The sequence below is a fragment of the Trematosphaeria pertusa genome (assembly GCF_010094035.1).
Source record: "Trematosphaeria pertusa strain CBS 122368 unplaced genomic scaffold BU26scaffold_3, whole genome shotgun sequence".
Taxonomy (NCBI): Eukaryota; Fungi; Ascomycota; class Dothideomycetes; order Pleosporales; family Trematosphaeriaceae; genus Trematosphaeria; species Trematosphaeria pertusa.
Genome location: NW_022987214.1, coordinates 168,108 through 190,434, shown reverse-complemented (window position 1 = coordinate 190,434; position 22,327 = coordinate 168,108). Strand labels below are relative to the sequence as shown.

Genomic DNA, 22,327 nt, shown 5'->3' with positions numbered 1-22,327 from the left:
CGCTTTTCGTGGCTATGCTGCTGAGAGGGTTCTGTCTGTTCGAAGCAATATGGCAATGCCTAGGATTGTCAGCAAGAAACAATCCGGGCAACTTACAGGTCATTGCAAGCTAACTCTCCTCAACTCCGCGAACTAACGATGAACTCTGTAATAGAGGACTGTGAGCAACCAATCAAAGAGATAATGGGACTCTGCGGAGCCGCATCGGTGTCCATTGGCGTGGTCCACGAAGGGAATTCAATCTACAAGGCCAGCTTCGGTCTCAGGGACATCGAGAATGAGCTCCCAGCCAACTCTTCTACACTGTATTGTATTGCATCGTTATCCAAATCATTCCTATCAGCCGCTGTGGGAATTTTGGTTAGCAGGGGAGTTCTAGACTGGCGTGAGCCGCTGAAGATGTACCTCCCCGATTTCGATCCAGTGGGCGACCCGAATATTGCACGGCATGCGAACCTCATCGATGTACTTTGCCATGCTACGGGACTTGCGCAGCATGACGTGTTGCATATTGGCCCGAGGGGAACGAACATCGCAGACCGTCGCGACCTAGTGCGGATTCTGAACGGATTACCAACGGCGAACGAGCACGGAGCCAGGTTCCGGCGCTACTGGCTATATAATAACGACGTTACGGCACTGGCGGCCGAGATTATTGAGAAGAAATCGACCAAACATTACGGAGAGTTTCTCCGGGAAAACATTTTTGAACCGCTTGGGATGAGGAGGACTTTCGCGAGCGGACGGCAAGAGGACGAGAACTCGGCCCACCCGTACGCTAGACTCAGTGATGGGACGATGACCCGGCTGCATCCGACGAGTTTTCTGGCAGAGACTGCTACAGCATCTATCCACTGCGGACTTCGGAGCTCAGTGGAGGACATGTTAATTTGGGGTCAGAGCATACTCGCAAGATGGAAATGGGAGGACGCAAAGTCCGAAGATAAGTCGAATATGGATGATCCCCCAAACGACCTCCAGGAGATATCCACAATCCTAAGCGATTTCTATCCGCAACCTGCAAACGATCGCCATCAGAACCTATGCGCATATTGTCTCGGTTGGCTCAAGGTCGTTCTGCCTTCGTCCAATGTTGGCCTCCTCAGCTTCAACAAGGAAACGAAACTGTCTGGAGCGGACCATCGTCTTATACTTGGGGAGCATTCCCCCCCACTTCAAGTCATAATGCATAATGGAAAAGTGACTGGCTACAATTCCATTGTTATGATGTTTCCAGAAACAGACAGTGTCATCGTAGTCCTGTCGAGCGGAGGCACTGACGGCGATCCGAGTGACTGGATAGGCCGCATCCTTACCCAAGCGCTCTTTGATCTGAAGCCTCGCGTGGACTTCGTCGTTGCTGCTAAGGATGAGGCGGAGCTAAGTAGGCAATGGTTCAAGACTCGGATATTGGCGCCGTTGGAGAAGGACCGGACCGAACAGACGGGAAAGGTGGATTTTCCAGATTACATTGGAACCTATACTAACGCTGAGCTTGCAACCACCATCTACATAGAATACACTCAAGACGCCCCAGCCGTGCGGTTCAACGATCAGATCTCCTCGTCCTATCCTCTGGCCCACCACTGCGGCGATACGTACAGTTTCCTGCCCAAGACGCGCGACGAATGGCTTAAAGACTGTATGCTCGAATATTTCGATCATCGAATGGGTCTGCTGCGGTTTCGAAGGGAGTCCGACGGTGTTATTTCCGGAGTACTATGGCAGTGGCATTATCGAGAGGAAGCATCGTGGTTTGCTCGACAACCTTCCTGAAGGCATTGTACTAGGTACGCCTCGCTTTGTACGATAGATAAAGCTGAAAGGCTTGTAATACCGTCGATATAAGCGACAAGACCACTCCAATGATGCCAATGAAAAGGATAGCCCAGAATGCGTACCACTCTTCTGTATACTGACGATTGCGCCATACCTGGCGCCAGCCACGCGGATTGTGCTTAGCTAAGAAGCGATGAAGCGCCAATACCTGCTCGCTCAACATTGGGAAGTCATCGGACAAGTAATATTGGTCTTTCTCCTCGATCCATTGACTTATATCGGGTGATTTCCTGCTACACAGCTCTTTGAGGAACGGGTCCTTGAGGGATTTCGGGAGGCCATTGAAAGGAGAGAGAGATCTGAACTCTTTACGCGAGATTTTCAATTGGCCAAAGAGGAGCCTGTAGGATAGGAGAATCTCTTGCAACAACTGGGTCACGTCGTCTGCACAAGGCCAGTCGGTGGTATTCTTTACCGGCGCAGCGCACCTATTCGGGAGACGTCAGTTATAGAAGGCATTACCTTGAACGCGGGCAACTTACGCATGCAGAACGCTGTCTGTGGATCTCTCGCCATCCTCGCTCAACTCGCCCATGCACCGCGCAGCGAATGAGGGATATCGGAATAGGTACAAGACGCGGTTCCCGGAGTCGAACGTCAAGTGCTCGGCCATGGTATCTATCCAAGTTATTGTGACGGATCCTATCCGGCTGAGGAGGAACCAATTCAGGTCTCTAGGAGTTACCATCTCCGAATGCTTCGCGGGAGTACCCCTCTCCACATCGTAGACGTCCTTCTTCGGGGGTGCTGGTAGTAACTGGCCGAAGCCGTAGAGGAAGCGAAATAGAGGCAATTTGGCGTCTCTCTGGTTTTGACTTTTGTTGATGATTTTCGTCGCTTTGACGCCAATCAGAGGATCTTGGACGATGAGCTCGTCGAACGAAGGCGTGAAGGACGGGGCCCATAGCATTGTCTGCCAGCCAAGAAATGTGAATACCAAAAATTGCTGGAGATTGTGATCTGACTCTGTTCCTTTGCTAAAAATGTCCAGTTCCCGCACCGCTCTCGAGATAAGCTCCAGCGTGCTCGCGTCGTCGCATTTGGCTAGGCGTGCAATTTCGCAGAACGCTTTCATTATGTTCGAGTCTTTCGAAAATAGCGAATCTGTCGATTCAAATGGTGTGGAAGCGAAAGAGTTGCTGAGGTCGTGCTGAAAGCTTTGGACCTGATATGGTAGCCAGTATTTGTACCACGTCAAAGACGGCCCTGCGGCGGTGGGGAATATCGATAGCAGAATGTCGTCAGCAGGCCGAACATCTGCAGCATTTAGCACGTGAGCCGTAAAGTTCGGAATAGGAGTGGATTTCCTTACTTGTCTTATAGCGTCGGCCGCCCGAAACTCGCTTTAACGGCGCACCGAAACTATTCTGCGAGCGCGCTATGGAAGCCATGGTTTATGCGATAAGAATTATGGAAGGATACCATCAGTGGAAGGCATTGTATTAAAATATTAGTGTAACATACTGCTCAGAGAGAGGGCAAGCGGACGGGGCCCATGATGCCACAGGGCAACACCGTTGTGTTGGCAAAAGGTGAGACAGAAGAGGGCGCAGGGACACAGCCAAGAGAAGAGGGGGAGTTAGAGCAACGCCCGACGATGCCCAAAGAAAACCAGTGGCATACGTTCCGGGGCTGCGCTCCTGATATGGCGGGTGGCTACGTCGGCGTGTCGCGCGATCGCGTCCGTTTCCTGATCGGTACACCATTGTCGACTGTTCTGTGAGAAGTCCATGGAGTCAAGAGACACGGATTGTGTTCGAGACGGTGGGCCGAAGGAACGGGCCGCTGTGGGGCCAGAGACGGCGCTTAGTAAACCACAAAGCACACCTTGATTATCTGGGTAGGAAAACCTTGCCTTCCAAGAAGACAAAATCCGCCGTAATAGACTCTTGATCCAACTCTACTTCATACACCTTCTGCAAGTCATGATGGTGGAACGCCATCTCAGCTTGTCCGAATGTCACGAAACCAATAAGTGGCGGCATACTGGAAGCGCATGAAGATGAATAGCTCGGGCAAGATAACGGTGGAGAGGTTCCTGTGAGAATTCCTCTCTGATACTAATTACCAATCGCAGCAAAGTCTTAGGGTAGGGCTCCCTAAGCCCAGGCGATCACGAAAGGTAACGCCTTTGCGACGAGGCGGGGCTACGTTAACGTGACGAAACTCCACGAAGTCACCCACGAGAACGCACCACCTCAGTCTCGTTGAAACCATCCCACGGTATAAGAGACAAAGCACCCCACTTGTCAAGTCGGCTCTCTCCGTCGCGCTCGTATTTAGTCATGACAATATGTAGCTCTCACGGCCATATCTTGACGGGACTCAAATAGATCAGAGACGAAGGCAACAGTTGTACAACATTTCTGCCGCTCTCAAACTGGCATATTTTTCTGTCGTCTCTTATCATATACTCTAGCTTGTCCTATGTCTAGCCCCATTCCATCACGTAAAGCTTATTCACCCCCAATTCACCAACCACGGGTCTGGCGACGCCGATCGGACCAAGTATCGTTGGTAATTCATATCTTGCTCACAAATCACCAGCTGACAGCGCCAAGCCTAGTGGCTTTTGTGGCTTCGTACCCCGCACTGAGCGACCTGAATACAGCTCCGCACAACTGAGAGACGATAGAACACGGGGTAGATACAACAACGCTATTGTTTTGGGGCGGAAGACATCCATATCCGCACGCCCGCGCTTGAGGCACCGCATATATGGAGACATCTGCCGGCCAGAGTTCACCCCCTTCAAACCCTTATCGCCCACTGGACCGGTCAAGGCACGAGATTCGATTCTTGAGGATTCTGCCATCCACCTGTGCACCTTCGTCTGCCCGGTCTCTTTCGATAAACGATGATCCCGTACGCTGTCAGATGGAGTACCATGACTTCAGAAAGTTCACGCCGGCGGCGAAGGAGAAGAGCACCTTGGCCACTATTGCATCCGCATTCATCAATTCGCTCGACCTCATCATAAAGAAGATGCGAGCATACTACATGTCTACTCCATCCGACGGCCCAGCGTACGATCACCATGAGGAAAGCCCCGAGGCTGTGGGCCGTGAACGCGTGAATCTGCTTCGTCGGGAGTTCACAGAAAGCAAAAGTCATCTCCAAACCCTTGTGCCTTGCTACAACTGGGATGAGATACAGGACGAAGCGCTATGGACTGAGTGGATGAAGACATGGCTTTGGGCCGATCTACCGAAGGAGCCGAATGAGGCAGCGCTGTCTGGATATATTGCTCTTTCTTACGTCTGGGCGAGACAGCCAGCTACGTCATACGAGCACGCTCAGTTACTCGGATTGCGAAAAATTCTGGAAGACATCTCCCCAAGGTGCGCAGAACTCATGAACAAAGCCTTACCTTTCATCAACCATCTCACGTCGGACCAAGCCAACGAAACAGCCGACATTTTCCTCGACGGCTCCCCTTTCAAGGTCGGAGCGAACTTGGAGAACGCACTCCGAGCTCTGCGCGAGCTTCCAGAAGTCCGCTCTGGTCTACTTATATGGGCCGATGCTATATGCATTAATCAGGGCGACATTGAAGAGCGGAACGTCGAGGTCACCCGAATGTATTCCATCTACAAGAACTCCACCAGAGTAGCTATCTGGCTCAGTGAGGTCACAGAGCAACACTGTAAAATTCTCGAATTCATGAACTTCGTCGGGGAATGCATGGGTCATATCGAAAAGAAGAACAAGGAGCTGGCGTCGACTTGGCTAGCCCAATTTGACTTCCTCGAGATGGTTCAAATGCAGGCAGTTCTTTCAGCTCTGCCTTACTGGTACCGAACATGGATCGTGCAAGAAACATCCGTTGCTCCGAACGGGAGTTTCCTTATTTGTGGCAACCGAAGGTTCCCTTGGATGAATATTCTTCAGTTTGTGTACTACTTCAACATCGGACGAAGGGAACAATTCTCGAACGCACTTATCATTCCTGACTTGGCCTCTTCCTCCCCGAGCCTTGGGCATAGGTTCCTGAGATACAACAATCATTTGATGAGTCTGGCTGACGCGTTCGCCATGATCAAATCGAGCTCTTCGTTCTCTGACGAAAATGCCATGTCATGGTGGTTCCCAAGCCTGATCCTCCGTCTCGCCAGTATGACGCACTGCAAGGACTCCCGAGATAGGATCTACGGTTTGATGAATCTCTTCCCTGGGGATTTGGCTACAGCCATCAAACCAGACTACAGTCCTTCGACTAGCCCAGCTATGGTAATGGCCGAGTTCGTAATAGCCCACATTAAAGCAACGTCGACATTGCATATGCTTCTTTTCGTGGGTGATATCTCGCCTGGAGTAGATGCGTGGCCCTCCTGGGTCCCCAATTTGGCTATACCTTGGAAAGACATCACGCTAAGTTGGGCGCTTCGAAACGGTCAATTAGCCTTACCAGAGGTAACCGGCAGTATGAGTCTCTATCACGCTGACGGACCGGAAAAGGTTGCAAAGATCACAATAGGAGCAAAATCGTTCGGAGTCCCAGTCATAACATGTCAAGGCGCCATGATAGACGTTATCTCGGAAACAGGAGCGTACGCTAAGCCCCTCCTCCTTCAAGCAATAGAATTAAAGCGGCCATACTCTGGCCTACCCTTATTGGAGGAGTGGGAGGAGGTCCTTCTGGACGCGTTCCGCATTATGTTGACAGACATCAGCAAATGTTCGGTAGAAACGTTGGCAAGCAACCTAAAGGATATCTTTTCGAGCGTGATGGAGCGCGCTCGAGGGCCAAGCCTTCCCAAATTTCAGAAACCGAACAAGCACCGGTACGGCAGCGACGCCGGTCTCGAGAACGCTCTTGCAGAGTGTTTCACAGCTATCGGGTGGCAGCCAAATCCGCAGCGAAGAGATGTCACTTCCGTATTCGAAGTCCCAAGAACTGCGAATGCGAATTTGGAAGCGGTCCTTCAATCCGGCGACTTCGTAGAGCGAACGGAACATGATTATTTTTCTTCATTCTACGAACGAGCCGCAACCGTCGACTACTGGGGCAAGGATCTCGGATTCTTTTTCGGGCAGCATGAAGCGAAACCATACATGCACCCAACCGAAGGACCCGCGTTAATGCCATTAGTAGATATTCACCGGAAAGAAAGGGGAAACATATTCACCACAGCAAGTGGCTACGTTGGCGCAACAATCGATCGAATCCAGTCCGGAGACGAGCTATGGATTCTTTTTGGCCTTCCTATGCCAGCGGTTTTGAGGAAGGTGGATGGGTCACGAAGGTTGGTAGGCAAAGTATATGTCCCTGGCATCATGGAGGGCGAGGCAGTGGAGGAATTCGCCAAAGAAGGACGACAATACGAGATGGTAACCATTTCTTAGTTATATCAGCTGCACCAGGTCGTGCCCCAATCAGCTTCTGCGCTGCGAAAATGCTACCCCGCAGACAGGCCCAAGCCCCATCATAGTCCAGGCAGCAGCGCTATTATAATCCTCACTCCGTAGTTAAGCCTACTTCTTCATCTCGCATTACAACATCCAGTCGAGGAGTCATGCCCGTCCCATTCGGCTTCAGCGCGGGCGACATCGTTCTTGCTATTGAGGTCTTCATGAAAATCGTACAGGCCTTAAATGAAACGAACGGAGCCGCCTCCGAATATCAGGATACCATGCAGTTCCTGCAATGCCTGTGCATTGTTCTACAGTATCTACAAGATATCAACATTTCAACGCTTGACCCAATGGTTCGACAAGCTGTACAAACCTTGGCCAATGCAATGGAACGACCACTCCGCACCTTCATCACCGAGATCCAAAAACACGAACCTTCGGTTGAAAGATCTTCGACGAATGCCTCTAAAGCCTTACGCGCGGGCTTGCGCAAGATTAAGTGGTCTTTATTCATCTCCGAAAAGGTGGACCGCCTGAGGAACCAAGTATCTGCCGAAGTTAAAACTCTCCAGTTACTCTTGCAATACGAAACTTTGTAAACTACCCGCAACCCTTGTACGACAATAGAGATCTAATAATGATGATATAGGCGTGTAGTCGGTTCCTCCTTCCAAAGACTGAGATCATTGGAGACCCATCTAGAAGCATGCAGATCTGAACACAATTCTCTCGGCACCACGATTATGGAAGCCGTTGATGGTTTAAAAACACACTTGAACAGATCTCCGGGTATTCAGGACCACAGCCGAGACAGAATTCGAGCGCATTATCCCCCCGGGAGAGCGGACGCCCACCGGGATAGTAGAGTATCCTTCGCGAACACGGACCTCTCCTCAATTGAGACTGTCCGGCCAATTAGTCCCGGTATGAAAGTTTTGGACAATTTGAACAACTTGTAAGTTTCCGGAATAAATAAGTTTACTGTACGATAGCTCAGTTTTGCAGATTATTCCAAATCCTCGCTACTATCCGAAGTATTCTTATGTACTTCATGTAAGTCCCCAATCCGCTTTTGGATCTCCCTATTAATAGATTTTAGGCATGTCATGACTCACATCCGAGCTTTTTCTCGTCTGTCTTCGCCTTTTCTATACCTCGCTCCAACTTTGCTGTTGGATGACAACATTCGCTTTGAAGATTTCCTGGGAAGGGATTTTAGTCTGCCGTATGAGTGGTTCAGCAAGTGGCCGGTACATAGGAGCACTCGTATTCGCTGATGTGTAACTGACGTTTATTAGATATTCGACGGCTTCTTGAAGCATCATTTCAAGGGCATCGCTGGAGAGGGACTTGTCAGCTCAGGGCTCTACAAGTTGTATCAAAGCGCACATCCAACTAATCTTGACCGACATGGGCATTGCCATAACTCATTCGGAGTGACGCCATGTGCAAGATTAAAGATGTCTGTCGCTGTACCCATCCACAAGATCAGCCCTCTAGTTCGAAAAGAGACTTTCGTTGAAGCGATTTCGAGGTATCGAGCCAGGCATGAATTTTGGAATAGCGGCTGGTATGTAATCCCTTCTATCCTATTCCTATGTTCTGCTAATACTGTCTCGTTAGTTGGGACGACTATGAAGCTTACGGATTTGAAGACTTCAAGGCTATTATCGAACAATTCCCCCTAGAATCCACGGAGACTACTGAGTTGTCATGGGAAGAGGCAGATTACCTCCCACTGTACCAAATTCTTTGGACCGCATGGAAATTTACTTCACCCGACTCATGGGGAAAAGTAGATGTTTTGAGATGTGCACGACCCAAGCTGTCATGCAAGTGGCCTGTTTCTCCCGAAGAAGTTGGTCTGTTTAGAAACGTACATATTATTGTCTATCACGGTGGGGAATGAGATGGTGGTCGCCGGGAAGAACGGTAAGGCTGCTGAAACAGGAGACGGGTTATGTTTGTAGAGTCGAAGAAGCCAAGAAATCGGCTCAAACGTAGTGACATTCACACATCGCGACTCCAAGCACGAACCAGAATTTGCAACCCAAACAATAAATAATCTATAAGGTCACCCAAAGTCCAGAAGAAAGGACCCAGGCGACGACAGGACCACGCAAGTCCCAAACAAAAAAAAACAAAACAAAACCAACAACTCCAGGCCATTTCCACAGCCGTCTAAAAAGCCAGAAAAGAACGCATAATGCTAACCGCGAACTAAGACCGCAGCGAAAAGGTATCAAATCAAACAACGACGCTCGTGCTCTAGTTCCCAGACCCCAAAGCCTGCACGGCAGCCTTCCAGATAGTATCGCGATCCGGCGTATCCGTCGTGCCAATACACTGGGTCAAATACGCAGCCCAGCCCTCCGGCGTCGCGTCCGCCAAGCCCGTCCTAACATCCGCAGAGCACTTAGTGCTCAAGAACCACGCCGCGCTGCCAAAGCTCTCCTCATCCTTGCTCACGAGCTCGAGCACGCCGTCCAGCGAGCCGGCGCTTTGGACAGCAGCGCTGCCAAACAGGCTGGCCGCGTAGTCAATGTTGAACTGCGGCATCTGCATGTTGCGCGTACCCTGGCCCGGGCGGCCTGGCTCTGGGTAGTGGTTCTTGTTGTACTTGAAGGAGCCGGATTCGTAGAGCATGAGGGCGATGAGCGCGGCTTGCTCGCCGGGAGAGGCGATGCTGTACTTTTCGAAGGACTTGCTGATGGAGGCCGCGGCGCGGGAGGCGTCGGCGCACTCGGCGGGGAAGGTGGCGCCGTCGCAGGAGGCGGTCTTGGGGTCGATGGCGATGAGGGTGTCCGCGGTTAGAGAGGTGGTGGCGGCGCCCGAGTTGGTGTTGGGGGTGCTGCACTCGTCGACGGGTAGTGCGGCGGCGAAAAGGCCGAGGGCACAGCCGAGGAGGATTGATGATTTGACCATGTTGTTGATGATTAGTGGGGGTATTGAGTCTATCTAGGACTGGGTATGTAATGCTTCGATTTGCTGGGAACGAAAGAGGAAAAAGAGCGACTGTAGAATTTATATGGGCGAACTAGCGCCGTGACAATAATGAAGGCCTTCACGAGGTAGGTAGAGAAAGAGAATAACATTGTGTGAAGGGAGCGAGACAAAGCCTAATTATGACTTGGTGCGCGAGTGCGCTGGCTCATTCCTTCAATAATCTTACCTCGCGCGTAGTACTCAGGGGTGAACAATGGAAGAACGGCAGCCAACCCTTGCTTGGCGGATGATTGACGGGGTCACGTGAAAGCGCGATTGGCGCGGTCTGATTGGTGAGGCTGGGCGCTGATCTCACCCTTCGGTGCCGCAGGTTCGTTTCAAAACAAAGTGCCGCGTCAAGCTTTTGCCAACCTTGCGCCGCAGTTCTTGACAGTCTGGGGAAAGGATTCTGCAGAGGAAGTCGTTTTTCATGGGTTATACCGCCAATCGCAGGTCTGGTGGGGCTCTTCTCGGCTTGGTAATCCTTCGGAAGAGAGCCTGAGAGATTGGACGATCCCCTTTGACCCCTGAGCAGCACTGGAAACTCTCAGGTAATCTGCCGGAGCTAATGACGGCGTTGACGGCGATATGGTGATGTCGACGTGTTGTGGCGTTGATGCCCCTCTCTTTCTCCCGCTTAAAATGCCTTCCTATTTCTCGCTGGCATGACGTAGATTAGAAATCCAAGATGAATTGCCCCACGCTGCGTCCACAGCTCGCTTCAATTCTGAAAAACTTTCCGCGCGCTCGCCCAACTTTTCTGAATCCTTCACGCATCCAATACTTGTCAACTTCTGCAAGATTCGCAATGCCTGCCGTCGAGTCTAAATTCGATCCTCATGACATGGAGTTTCGGCGCCTTGGACCTGCGGGTCTAAAGGTGTCGGTCTTCTCGCTCGGTGGCTGGTTGACGTATGGTGGAACGCAGAAGGGCTCAATTGTGAAAGATTGCATGCAGGCGGCCTGGGATTACGGCGTCAACACATTCGATACCGCTGAGACGTATGCGCGGGGTCAATGTGAGCTCGAGATGGGTGAGGCGTTCAAGGAGCTGGGCTGGCCGCGCGACGAGTACGTTTTGACGACCAAGGTGAGTTCGCACTGGGCGATTCTTGAAGACTGCTTTGTTAACATTGTTGAGGTATTCTTTGGAACCGGACGCAAGGAGCCAAACACGAGGGGCCTCAGCAAGAAGCACATCATCGAGGGACTGAAGAGCTCCTTGGCTCGTCTGCAGACGCCCTACGTCGACATCGTCTTCGCCCATCGCTATGATCCAGAGTATGTCACGGTTCAGTCCTCTTTGTGGCTCTCCTAACCGTCCCCAGCGTGCCAATGAAGGAGATCGTCGAGGCCTTTACGCAGACGATCCACATGAACCTGGCGTATTACTGGGGAACGTCAGAATGGTCGGCCGAGCAGATCCAGGAAGCCCACGCTGTCGCCGAGAAGTACAACCTCATCGCGCCGGTCGCCGAGCAGCCGCAGTATAATGCGTTCCACAGGGAGCGATTCGAGAAAGAGTACGCGCCTCTGTATGAGAAATTTCAGTATGGGACCACAACGTGGAGCCCGTTAGACTCTGGAATCTTGACTGGCAAATACGACAAGGGCATCCCAGAGGACTCACGGTTCGCCAACAACCCTGACTTCTTCAAGAATACCATCGAGAAACTCAAGAGCGAGGAAGGCCAAGCGAAGCTAGAGAAGGTGAGGCAGCTGGGTAAGGTTGCCGAGAAGCTCGGAGCCACCACTACCCAGCTCGCTCTTGCGTGGTGTGCTGCGAAGTAAGCTCTCTCCCCAGACAGCAGTCAAGGTGCGAGGTCGTCTCCCAGACACTGACATGTTGCAGCAAAAACGTAAGCACCGTAATCCTGGGCGCAACGAAGCCTCAGCAAGTCCACGACAACTGCAAGGCTTTGAAGTTGCTGCCCAAGATGACTCCGGAGGTCATGGGGGAGATTGAGAACATCCTACAAAACAAGCCAAAGGCATCGTTGTAAGGGCGGTCGTGTAACCATGAGGAGGGCTTAGAGGACTCGTGACAAGTTGGATATAGACGTGCGGGGTAGAGCGTCGCGTTGATACGTGCTTGACCGTCAAACATAGTTGCAATGCAGGCACATCGTGTTCCTCTGGGCGAGAAGTCGCGGCGCGGACGGGTGCGCATTGAGTGAGTGACGTTGGTGGTTGGCTTCCAAATCACTGCTGACTAGGATCGCCAACGGCTGCAGTGTGCTGCAGTGCGCCGCAGCGCGGCCAGGAACAAGGCCATTGCTTTGGTGCAGGTGATGGGCCAGCTCGCAAGGATCGTACGAAGGAGTGCAGCAGGAGTTGTTGATTCGTAAGGTCTTCGTAAGGAGCAACGGTCGGCATGGGGATTTGGCTATATGCCAGCCTCTCGCGATTCGCTGTCTCCGCAAAGTCCAAGCCGGCGTGGCCACGAGGGGACAGAAATAGGCACTTGTGGCCTGAGCGTGCGGCATGATGCAGATTAACAATGCGGAGATGTTGATATTGGGGTTGGGGAAGTTGGAGCGCTCACATGAAATGGATGGTTGGGCGTGGGAGACCACTGCGCAAGCGCAAAGGGCCTGGACCGGCCAGCGCGCCATCAGCAGGCCATCAGCCGTCCGGCGCGCGTCTCTCCACGATAAAGAGAGTTGGCGGCCGCGCGCGAGTGCAATTGCTCCGCCGCTCTCCAGCATCTCGTCTGCCTCCCCACCTGCGCCCGCCGACTAGTCCACTCCCCAATCGGTGTAGGCGGCCCGCGGACTCACCCGTCGCCCACGCATCGTACATCGCACATCACCGCAGAGCCGCAACTTCTGCTCACCACACACGTCGACCCGCGCTCCCGCTGAGCGTGCATCGTGCATTGAGCGTCTAGCCCGGCCTCTCCGAGCATTGGCAACCCACTAGCTCTCCAGTTGCAAGATTCCAAATAGCCACCCGGGGCTGTGCAGACGCCTGCTCTTCCGCTCTCTCCCGCAGCCACCGCTGCGCATGCCTCGTCGAGCAGCTTTAAACAGCGGCGCTGCAAGTGTTTGAAGCACGTCGGGCTCGCTACTGCATCTGGTCGCATCGCCCTCAGCCCTCCTGTCTGGCCTCGTCCTGCGACGCAGAGAGCTCCAAAGTGCGCCCCCGCCCCCTCGCGCGTCCCACCACACTCGCGCCCGCACGCGTCACCACCATCGATATCCCGTTCTCGCCGCGCGCCCTGAGCCTTCAAAAGCATCTCGACCCGCCGCTGATTCGGGCAGGCTACAGCCAGAGTCCTGTGCATACACAGTATCCTCGCAGCCGCCGCACCGTGAACACCAGACCGCGCTTAGGTGCGTATGTTTCGGATGTGCAGGGTCGGAACGTGGACTGACATGCCGTGCACAGCGCCAGCGCCAGCACCGCGGCCGCTCGACGAACGCATACGCGACGGCGCTGAACCGTTTGACCTCGAGGCGTGCTTGTTGATCAATGCGAGCCGCATAGCATGGCTGCTATCTCGCCCGACCCCTCGACCGGGGACGCTCGATTTCCGGATGGCTCTGGTGAGTCTCTGCTCTCGTCTTGGCGTCCTCCCCGTGCTTGAACTGCCCTACGTTTGACGTCCATTCTGTTTTGTCTCCGCCTTGCAACAGGTTTGGCCTCCTGCCTGTTCTGCTTGGCACCGCTCGCGCCCCCGGCATTGGTCTATTTCTGCTACATATGTTTCCCTCTGCCAGGCCCATGTCCAAAAGCATTCTGCAGAGACACCGCGAGTCTCGTCGAGGCAGCGTCGTGCCACCCAGCGCAATGCTATATCACGTTTTCCTACGGCATACTCGTTACCGAAGTCTGGCATCGTCGCATTGACGACTGCACCCTTCACCGCTGCGAGCAGAGACCAGCAGGACCATGGAAATACATATACAAGGCCGTGCAACCCTCACCATGTCAAAGCTCCCCATATACATACGCCTATTGTAATTTCTCTTTATCCTCTGCGATTAACATCTTTCCCTAATATTTCACTATGTCGCATAATCGTTACATGTCATGGTCGGATGTGCTAACCATGGCGCCCACCTACCCTCCTTCCGGCGCTGCCGTCGAGTACCCTTCGCCTGTCTCTCGCCGCCCTTCGGAGTGCTTTTCCGAGGCGGCAGGCAGCCGGAGAGGTAGTGCGGCTGGCTTCGCGGCGGAAATGGAGAGTAAGGGGCAATGGCAATCAATAGGCAGCAACTCAGATTCCAAAAGTCCGCTAGCAAACTTCGCATTCTTCAAAAACCTGACCGAGAAGAAGACGACACGAGGTGCGACCTTCAGGCGTCAGTCGCAGGAGTTCGCTAATCATCATCAGATGGACAACCACCGAAGAGGAGGGGGCCCAAGCCCGACAGCAAGCCGGCCTTGACCCGGCGCCAGGAGCTCAACAGGCAGGCGCAAAGGTATGATCGCCGGATGACGCTGCAATCTCAGCTCTGACAGACATCAAGAACGCACCGAGAGCGGAAGGAGATGTACATCAAAGCGCTAGAGCAAGAAGTGCTTCGCCTGAAGGATTCATTCGCCAACACTTCAAGAGAGCGCGACGCATTCGCGGAGGAGAACCGACGATTGAAGGAACTGCTCATGGCCCACGGCATATCATTTGACATCTCAAGTCCGAGCAACGGCCTACCCCCTTTCGGGAGCTCAACGTACGGCAGCAGTTCAGCGGGCAGCGTGTCAGGCGGCTACGGCCCTGGGACCAATTCAACCGGCTACACGTCGCCGCCCACGATGCCGCATCGAGGATCCGTTTCCCACGACATAGCCGTCAACCAGCCGCAACCGGTCCCTCACCCCAACGGCGGGATGGATTATGATCAAATCGGAGTGGACTTCGTCTTAACGTACGATCGAACGCCTTATCTTTCTCCTCCACCCCAGCAATAATGCCCGTCACCCCTCAATTCTCTTTTCTTTAATTCGCTCATCGTACGTCTCGATTCTTCTATCTTCTGCGCTCTGTTCTGACTGCTCTTCGCCATCCAGTCTAGAGCGTCCCTGCATGGACCACATGCAATTCCTAATGGTGCGGGCTCACGACGCCGACGAGACAATCAGCGGCCACGCGCTGATGGCGACTGCGCCGCCCGAACATCATATTGCGCACCACCCGCAAGAAAACTATCCGCATCAGATGCCGGATATCGCGATGCCGGACTTAATGAAGCTGCTGGACCTCAGCAACCGTCTTCCCCTCGATGGAGAGATCACGCCTATCATGGCCTGGGCGATGATCTTGCAGGACCAGAAGTTCAAGGAGCTCTCCAAGGAGGACGTGCAACAAATCAAGGGCGAGCTCCTTGCCAAAGTTAGATGCTATGGGTACGACTTCCTTCTTGCTACGATGAGGACCTGTACTGATTTCGCTCGCTACAGCTTTGGCGCCGTCCTCGAGGAGTTTGAGGTTCGGGATGCGTTGATGACCGTCCTCGCTGGGAAGGGCAATGGTAATTATACGTCGACGAATACGACGATGGCACAATGAATCGCCGGAACAGCTACTTGGACGCAATGGCGAGGGAGCTGGAGAGGCCGCTCTGGGTCTAATCTCTAATCTACTTTGCATACGTATATAATGAGTTCACGTTTTCTGCAAATCCAGAAGCCGCTCAGTTCTTCGATCCTAGTTTGTCACCCTGGTCCAGCCGCTGGCTACGAAGGCCAATGGCCGCTACTTCCGTTGATTGTATAGGCTTCACGATTCCTCTTTCAAAGACCATAGATGTCACGAGTTGTGATCGACTTCATCGTCCCATGGATCAAGGATGCGCTTGCCCTGCATTTGAAAGTGGAAGGCGCCCCGCATCATGTAATCACGGCGCTAAGCCCCACCGTCGGATGGCGCCGTCTGTCTCGCCTCTCCCTGAGTCGAGGCGCTCCAGCCTCCCAAGAGCACACGTCTTCATTGCACCATTGCGCGCTGGGCGCACACGCACGCTATTCACTGCTTCTGCGCTCCTACTCCTTCTCGTTCTCGTGTCCCTGCTCCACTTAGAGATCCGTAAGCTCCAAGGCAGCACCGCATCCGGCCCCGCCTCATCACCCTGTCCACGCCATGTCTGAACTCAGCGTCTACGACAACGATCCCACGTTGTACCTGTTTACTTCGTTGACTGCTGGCTCCTCGCATATTGTCACGGCTACGTCGCGCATTGAGACGATATTGAAAGCCAACAAGATTCCCTTCAAGGGTGTGGATACCGCGACGGATGAGCTGGCGCGGAAGCTCTATGGGCGGAGAGCGAGGGGAAAAAAGCTGCCGCTGCTTGTGAAGGAGGGCTTTGTGATTGCGGTGCGTCGGGTGTATCTGTCGAGCCACAATGGGGGCGCTAACGGCTGCTTCAGGATCTCGAGCAGATCGAAGAGTGGAATGAGTATGACGAGCTCAAGGAAGCACTGGGCGTGTCCTCTACACCAGCGCCTGTGCCTGCGAAGTCTACTCCCGCCCCAGTTGCTGCTGCACCAGCCGCGACCGCGGCCCAGAAGGAGAATACGCCCATATCTAGCTCAGAGCAGAACCTCGCTCTCCGCCAGTTAGGCGCCGAAGCCGCAAAGGTCGCAGCGTCGAAGAAGCACGTCCCCGAAAAGATAACCACCACCAACCCCCTGCTAGCCGAGAAGCTCAACTCGCCCGCCGCTTCAACACCAACAAAGGGCTCAAAAGCAGACACAAGCGCCATCCTCTCCCCGCGCTCAATCCCCCTCCCTGCAACGCCACACGCCGCCCCCTCCTCCTCAGCCGCCGAAGACCAACCCCCCACCGCAAAAAGCCCCACCATCCCCAAACTGACCTCCAAACCCGTCCACTCGCCGCCCTCCCGCCACATCGACGACGCGAATCCCGCCCTCGGCGCCGCGCCGATATCCTCCTCCTCCTCCGCGAACAATGTCCGATCCCCACGCTCCTCGATAGCATCGCCCGTGCCGCAGTCGCCCGGCTCGAACCCCACGAGCCCGATCACGGAGTTCCACGGGTCGAGGGTTGGCATGGTGAGCGACGAGGAGATCAAGCAGATAGAGCAGGAGCAGGCGATTCCGGAGGTGAGCAGCACCGAAGAGGAGGACAGCGAGTACGAGCCGCTCGCTAGGAAGGGGGCGGGGAAGAACAACGCGGGGAAGGCAGAGGTCGCTGGAGCGTTGGAGAGCGAAGAGGACAGCGACGAAGAGGACAGCAGCGAAGAGGAGAAGACGCAGCAGCAGAGCGCGAAGGCTGCGGCGAAGGCGGGGGATAGCGTGCTGGATTGAGGAGGGAGGAGTGCGGGTGGTCTCCTTCCTTTCAGTTTAGCAAGGAGTGAATGCGATGGCTGTATGTCTAATCTTTTAGGATACCAATTTTCTTCGTCTTCTTTGGCAAGGGGACTGCTTGCTTGCTTGCTTGCTAGATCACGGTGCGGTGCGCAGCGCAGCGCAGGGATAGCTAGCTAGCTCTGCGATAGACATTTCTCTGAATCTACGTGACACCGTTAGACGAACCGACTGCTCCTGGACTTTCAGTGCTGTGAAGATGATACTGTAAACGCAAAGCCTACTTACTGACGGCAGTCCTCTAATCTCGATCTCTCTTTCCTATCTGCGGGCCTCGAGTATTGTAAGCATTACTCACGCGGTAACATCAAGAAGGAAGAGGAACGTAAATATCAACGATCGAATGGCGGCGCACTTTGTCTGCTACCTCGCTATCTATCCACCCATTCATCCATTCATACAACTATACAACACTCCAGCCAACACTCACTACCCAAAAGCAAAGAACAGTATCCAAGCAACTCAACCCAACGCACTTCAAGAATCGCCTCTCCCCATTCCCTGTCCACACAAGCCCCTCTACTTCAACTCGGGCGGCTTATCCGTGCTCCCCGTCAGCCCCAGCTCCGGCATCTCCCCATCGCTCTCCCTCTCCCCCGCCTTCCCCTCGCCCACGCCCTCAACAACATTCTCCGCGCGGCCCAGCATAAGATGCTGGACATTAACCTTCGGGCCCTTGAACCACTTGCGCGCGCTAACCGCCCACCAGACGAGCACGAACAGCATAGGCCCGCCGTAGACGAGACAGGTCCAGTTCATCATGTCCGGGGTGAGGTCGGCGCCGGTGACGCTGGGCAGGCACAGGATGGGGACCATGAGAGCGACGAAGGCGGACGCGACGACGCCGATGGGGATGCTGGCGCGGCCGAGGTTCCAGGGGCCGGCGCGGAAGCGGTGGCCGACGAAGAAGACGCGGATGAAGATGGGGGTTGTGAAGGCTGGTGGGGGGGAGGGGGTTAGCTACGCATATGTGGGAGGGAGAGAAGGGTGGATTGGATCGGATTGGATTGGATTGAGGCGTACTTACCGACGAAAGCAGCGATAGCGCCAATGGAGAACAGCGCGCCGACAGCGAGTTCCCCGCCGAAGATGAGGAGCAGGAGAATGATGCCGATGACGCAGTTGAACCACACGGCGTTGACGGGCGTGCGCGTCGTAGTGTTGACCTTCTTCCAGTAGCTGGACAGCGGGAAGCAGTCATCGCGCGCATACGCGAACGTGACTCTCGACGCGGCAATCATGCAGCCCTGGCCCATAGAAAAGCCCGCAATGATGGTCAGCGACAGGATAGCCAGCGTCGCCTTCTGCGACATGCACTGCATAAGGTAGGCCGCAAACGGCTGTCCGAGATCCGACTCCAGCACGTCGTCGATGCTGACGACCGTGTACGCAACAATGAGTTGGAGGAACCAGCCCAGCAGACCGCCGATGCCTGAAGTAAGCACAATGGCGCGTGGCGACGCAATGTTCGCGTTTGAGCACTCCTCGGCAAGATGGAAGGGGCTGTCGTATCCGCTCATGGTCCAGATGACGCCGATGAAGGACATCAAGACGGAGATGCCGGGCGGGAAGGAGGTGCCCTCGTAGATAGTCCCCCAGACCTCGCTCGAGGAGGTGAATCTGGGGAGACCGCGCGACTCTCGGTCCGTGCCGGCGGGGATCATGATGATGACGATGATTAGAGCGATAAAGTTGAATGTGGAGCCTCCTGAGTTGATCTGCGCGAGCCACTTCGTTGGGAGCGAGGACATGACGCCGTGGATGAGCATAAGGAGGACGGTGAGGAGGAATGTCTGGTATTCCGTAGGCACGTAGTCGGGGTTCTGGATGGAGCCTGCTGCGAGGATCATGGCAGCTACGCCATAGTTCACTGGTGCCCTGAGTTAGCTTCGAAGGATATATGTTAGGACGGTGAGAGTTTACCGGATGGTGCAGCAGTGACTTGGGCAAGCCAATTACTCCATCCTGTTATCCACGCCGCAAGAGGACCCCAGCCGGGAGGTGCAAGTACCGCAGACGCGTAATACAGACCTCCGCTGGTGGGCATGGAACTGCAGAGCTCCGCCATGCTGCACGCTACGCACTGGATCCCAACCATAGCGACTATCCAGCCCCATGTCATACCTACCAAAGGTTAGCAATAGTTCCCGTCGAATGAAGTAGCAGTCACACAACCGCATGGCTTCCATCTCACAACGTACCAGCCGTGCCCGCGTAACCCATGCCATAGTACAGTGTACTCGCGAAACTCGGAAGCAACCCCAGCACCGCAAAGCTAACACAGAAGGTCGTAAACAAGGAAAACTCTCTCTTAAACTCGCTCTTGTAACCCAAAGCCGCCAGCACCTCCTCGTCGGCGTCGAACTCGTGGGTCGGGTCGTACGGTACATCACCACCAGGAAGCACAGACGTGACGGGTTCATCGGCGACGCTGCGCTTGCGAGGCGCATCGGTCGACATGGTCGCGGCGGCAAACGGCTCGCTATGGTATCGAGGCTGACAGTCCAGACGGGCGTCCAGGTTGAACCACGGGAAGCCAGCTGAACTCATATTATACAGAAATGCCACTCCCGATCAACACCTGGGCAGCTATCTCCGCACGCACGCGGCCAGTAGGTCGGAAGCGGTAACTCGACCCTGTACCCGGCAGCCTGGCGATAGGCGTAGGGGCAGCAAATGATGCGGCGCGGGGTGCTCTCTGTACGATTTGGCGATGCGCGCCTCTTATCAATGGTCGGATGCTTGCACGGCCGCCCGGTTGGTCGAGAGCTGCTTCGTGTCGTTTAATTGACCAATTGCTGCGATTAGCCCTCCCTTGCGTGCACATGCGCAGACGCCACTCAGACGCACACGGTGCAGGAGAACGAGACAAAAGCGCCATTGTCAAGAGACGCTGATGGCCCATTGTCGCTACGTGGACGTCGAGAGTTGATTGCGGACACCCCTCACGGACCTGTTCCGACGACTCGTTTGAATGCAGGTCAGAGCATGGGGTCGCAACCCGACTATATTCGGCTGAACCTGCCGCAACAGGCAAGTGCGTTACCATGCAACGGGCCGTCATGGGACAAGGCAGGGTCCCAGACTGATGCTGGGTTGTAGGGCTGGGATGCAGTACAAAGAAGGACGCTAGACTGTTGCCCAGCTCACCACCGAGCCTTTGTCAGGTCTCCATTGAGCGTGGCCTATGACCACGGAAAACCCGACTTCAAAGGGGACCGCCGTCGACTCCGTGTGACATCGCCCTTTGTTCTAGGCGTTGAGCGCTTTCGCTACCCTCTGGATCTTCCCTAGCTCCATCGACCGATGACCGGAGGAAACAAAGGCCGCAGCCTCAAAAGTAGTTCGAGCTTGCAGAGTATTCCGCTTTGGTGCCTGGAAAAGCGCCAACGGGAGAGTGCCTCTGATCCTCGTCGGCGCTATCGTCCTCTTCTCCCTCGAAAGCGTCGCCAGGATCTGGGGGTGCCCTCATGCGGATAATTGCGTCCTCTTCGAGTGCCGGCACGACAAACATCTTAGCAGTATGATACTCCCTGCCCGACGGCATGCTTGCCAGGAGCTGCTCTGATGGCGGTACTAACTGCACCTCCATCTGTCACGGTGAGTCAATATAGCTATGCAGAGGAACAGAATGCCGCCACATACCGTATCATTCATCTTCTCCCACTTCTTTAGGAGCATGTCCACCACCCTCCCCTCCTCAAACTTCCCAGCATCCGTTCCCCACCCTTCTCCCTTCTCGATCTTGCGATCCTCCCGCTTCTCCTGGAACTCCTTCTTCAGCTTCGAGAAGCCCGACGCCTTCTTGTCTTCCTCAGCCCCCACAGCTGTAAAACCCAGCTCTTTCCTCGCGCCCCTAAGCCATGCAATCCCGTCTCCAGTCTTGCCAGCCAGCTCGGCATCCACCCCTAGGAAGCGACACGCCTTTCCTCGAGCCGTTCGCCGGAAGTCATCCACATACTTTGCTAAGCCCTCATCGACTTTCGCTCGCCCCAGCATGGCTTGGGCTTTCGACGCATGCTCGGCGGCGGCTAGGCACAGGCGAGCGAAAAGATGCGCGCGCACCTTGGGTATCTCCACGCCCCTGAACATCCAATCTTTGCTGTTCTTATTCCTTCCTTCGACGACAGCCGCTGGATATGGGTCGTCTTTCAGGACCGTGATAAGGGTTGCCTCTGCCATGGTGAGCTCAGCCAGCGCCCCGAGGACAGAACTCGTTATGTCCACTGCTACGGGCTGCGTATGCCATTGCTGAGCCCGATGCACCAAGTATGTGTGGACCGCGTTCGCATCGAGGAAGTGCTTCATTGCCGCACTGATGGCTGCTGCGCGCTGTTCGGGGGTCGGCAGGGTCGCATTGTAGAGGGTGTGAAGCTGTGATCGAGCCTGGAGACTGTAGACGTAGGCCAGCGTAGACAATGTGAAGAAGAGCTCGCTCTCCAGGCTCTTTAGCTTGATGCGTGGGGGCTCACGCCCTGGGATGGTAGCTCCAAGCGTTGAGCGCCATTCGACCTCGATTTCTTTGACGAGCACCAGGTCGATCTCTTCGCCAGCGCAGCTTGTGCCGCTCAGCCCAGCATCTAGGGCAAAGAGGTATGGTATGTAGTCTTGTAGCGCGGAAAGTACGGTGGAGAGATGGGAAGCTTGCGAGGCTGGCGGGATGCGCTTGTGCCGCTTCAGCACGTCTCGGACAACGCCCCGAGCGGTTGTCGCGCAGTTCGGGAGCGAAGGGTGGGTGCTACTGCTAAAGTAATCGGTGAAGGAAATGCTTGAGGTAGTAGGCAAGACGAATGGGAACGGCATTTTCGGAGGT

The 22,327-nt window shown here is 54.5% G+C and overlaps 12 protein-coding genes across 12 annotated transcripts; 7 read left to right on the top strand and 5 right to left on the bottom strand.

The window, feature by feature from the left end:
* Positions 1–107: 107 nt before the first annotated feature.
* BU26DRAFT_587452 (putative penicillin-binding protein) lies at positions 108–1,776 on the top strand (the record flags this gene model as incomplete). The annotated part of the gene is made up of 1 exon (XM_033834686.1): positions 108–1,776. The coding sequence occupies exon 1, from the start codon at positions 139–141 to the stop codon at positions 1,774–1,776; it is 1,638 nt and encodes a 545-aa protein (XP_033687801.1). The 5' UTR covers positions 108–138.
* Positions 1,777–1,786: 10 nt separating this feature from the next.
* On the bottom strand, positions 1,787–3,040 carry BU26DRAFT_420487 (uncharacterized protein; the record flags this gene model as incomplete). The annotated part of the gene is made up of 2 exons (XM_033823364.1): positions 1,787–2,267; positions 2,322–3,040. Coding segments are annotated over 2 exons (1,200 nt in total), but the record flags the coding sequence as incomplete, so codon positions are not given.
* A 1,517-nt stretch (positions 3,041–4,557) lies between these two features.
* BU26DRAFT_560147 (uncharacterized protein) lies at positions 4,558–7,185 on the top strand (the record flags this gene model as incomplete). Its single annotated transcript, XM_033832772.1, has 1 exon — positions 4,558–7,185. The coding sequence occupies one exon, from the start codon at positions 4,558–4,560 to the stop codon at positions 7,183–7,185; it is 2,628 nt and encodes an 875-aa protein (XP_033687799.1).
* Positions 7,186–7,338: 153 nt separating this feature from the next.
* Positions 7,339–9,200, top strand: BU26DRAFT_601041 (uncharacterized protein). The gene is made up of 6 exons (XM_033835229.1): positions 7,339–7,789; positions 7,844–8,149; positions 8,200–8,247; positions 8,294–8,444; positions 8,493–8,764; positions 8,818–9,200. Exons 1-6 carry the CDS (start codon positions 7,356–7,358, stop codon positions 9,101–9,103), a joined length of 1,497 nt encoding a protein of 498 aa, XP_033687798.1. The 5' UTR covers positions 7,339–7,355; the 3' UTR covers positions 9,104–9,200.
* Positions 9,201–9,214: 14 nt separating this feature from the next.
* BU26DRAFT_209565 (uncharacterized protein) lies at positions 9,215–10,493 on the bottom strand. Its single transcript, XM_033820628.1, has one exon. It carries the CDS (start codon positions 10,117–10,119, stop codon positions 9,463–9,465), a length of 657 nt encoding a protein of 218 aa, XP_033687797.1. The 5' UTR covers positions 10,120–10,493; the 3' UTR covers positions 9,215–9,462.
* A 347-nt stretch (positions 10,494–10,840) lies between these two features.
* Positions 10,841–12,229, top strand: BU26DRAFT_515240 (voltage-gated potassium channel subunit beta-1 channel subunit beta-1). The gene is made up of 4 exons (XM_033828021.1): positions 10,841–11,269; positions 11,321–11,460; positions 11,508–11,966; positions 12,032–12,229. The coding sequence occupies exons 1-4, from the start codon at positions 10,868–10,870 to the stop codon at positions 12,180–12,182; spliced, it is 1,152 nt and encodes a 383-aa protein (XP_033687796.1). The 5' UTR covers positions 10,841–10,867; the 3' UTR covers positions 12,183–12,229.
* On the bottom strand, positions 12,032–12,697 carry BU26DRAFT_515239 (uncharacterized protein). Its single transcript, XM_033828020.1, has one exon. The coding sequence runs from the start codon at positions 12,663–12,665 to the stop codon at positions 12,279–12,281; it is 387 nt and encodes a 128-aa protein (XP_033687795.1). The 5' UTR covers positions 12,666–12,697; the 3' UTR covers positions 12,032–12,278.
* Positions 12,698–13,590: 893 nt separating this feature from the next.
* On the top strand, positions 13,591–15,325 carry BU26DRAFT_515237 (uncharacterized protein). The gene is made up of 4 exons (XM_033828019.1): positions 13,591–13,727; positions 14,394–14,471; positions 14,519–14,606; positions 14,655–15,325. Exons 1-4 carry the CDS (start codon positions 13,670–13,672, stop codon positions 15,094–15,096), a joined length of 666 nt encoding a protein of 221 aa, XP_033687794.1. The 5' UTR covers positions 13,591–13,669; the 3' UTR covers positions 15,097–15,325.
* On the top strand, positions 15,196–15,740 carry BU26DRAFT_515236 (uncharacterized protein). Its single transcript, XM_033828018.1, has 2 exons — positions 15,196–15,531; positions 15,586–15,740. Exons 1-2 carry the CDS (start codon positions 15,212–15,214, stop codon positions 15,692–15,694), a joined length of 429 nt encoding a protein of 142 aa, XP_033687793.1. The 5' UTR covers positions 15,196–15,211; the 3' UTR covers positions 15,695–15,740.
* A 340-nt stretch (positions 15,741–16,080) lies between these two features.
* BU26DRAFT_515234 (uncharacterized protein) lies at positions 16,081–17,678 on the top strand. The gene is made up of 2 exons (XM_033828017.1): positions 16,081–16,501; positions 16,555–17,678. Exons 1-2 carry the CDS (start codon positions 16,265–16,267, stop codon positions 17,452–17,454), a joined length of 1,137 nt encoding a protein of 378 aa, XP_033687792.1. The 5' UTR covers positions 16,081–16,264; the 3' UTR covers positions 17,455–17,678.
* A 355-nt stretch (positions 17,679–18,033) lies between these two features.
* Positions 18,034–19,974, bottom strand: BU26DRAFT_560141 (amino acid transporter; the record flags this gene model as incomplete). Its single annotated transcript, XM_033832771.1, has 4 exons — positions 18,034–18,452; positions 18,542–19,384; positions 19,438–19,638; positions 19,716–19,974. The coding sequence occupies 4 exons, from the start codon at positions 19,972–19,974 to the stop codon at positions 18,034–18,036; spliced, it is 1,722 nt and encodes a 573-aa protein (XP_033687791.1).
* Positions 19,975–20,848: 874 nt separating this feature from the next.
* Positions 20,849–22,317, bottom strand: BU26DRAFT_528204 (pH-response regulator protein-like protein palC; the record flags this gene model as incomplete). Its single annotated transcript, XM_033830835.1, has 2 exons — positions 20,849–21,106; positions 21,160–22,317. 2 exons carry the CDS (start codon positions 22,315–22,317, stop codon positions 20,849–20,851), a joined length of 1,416 nt encoding a protein of 471 aa, XP_033687790.1.
* Positions 22,318–22,327: the final 10 nt, after the last annotated feature.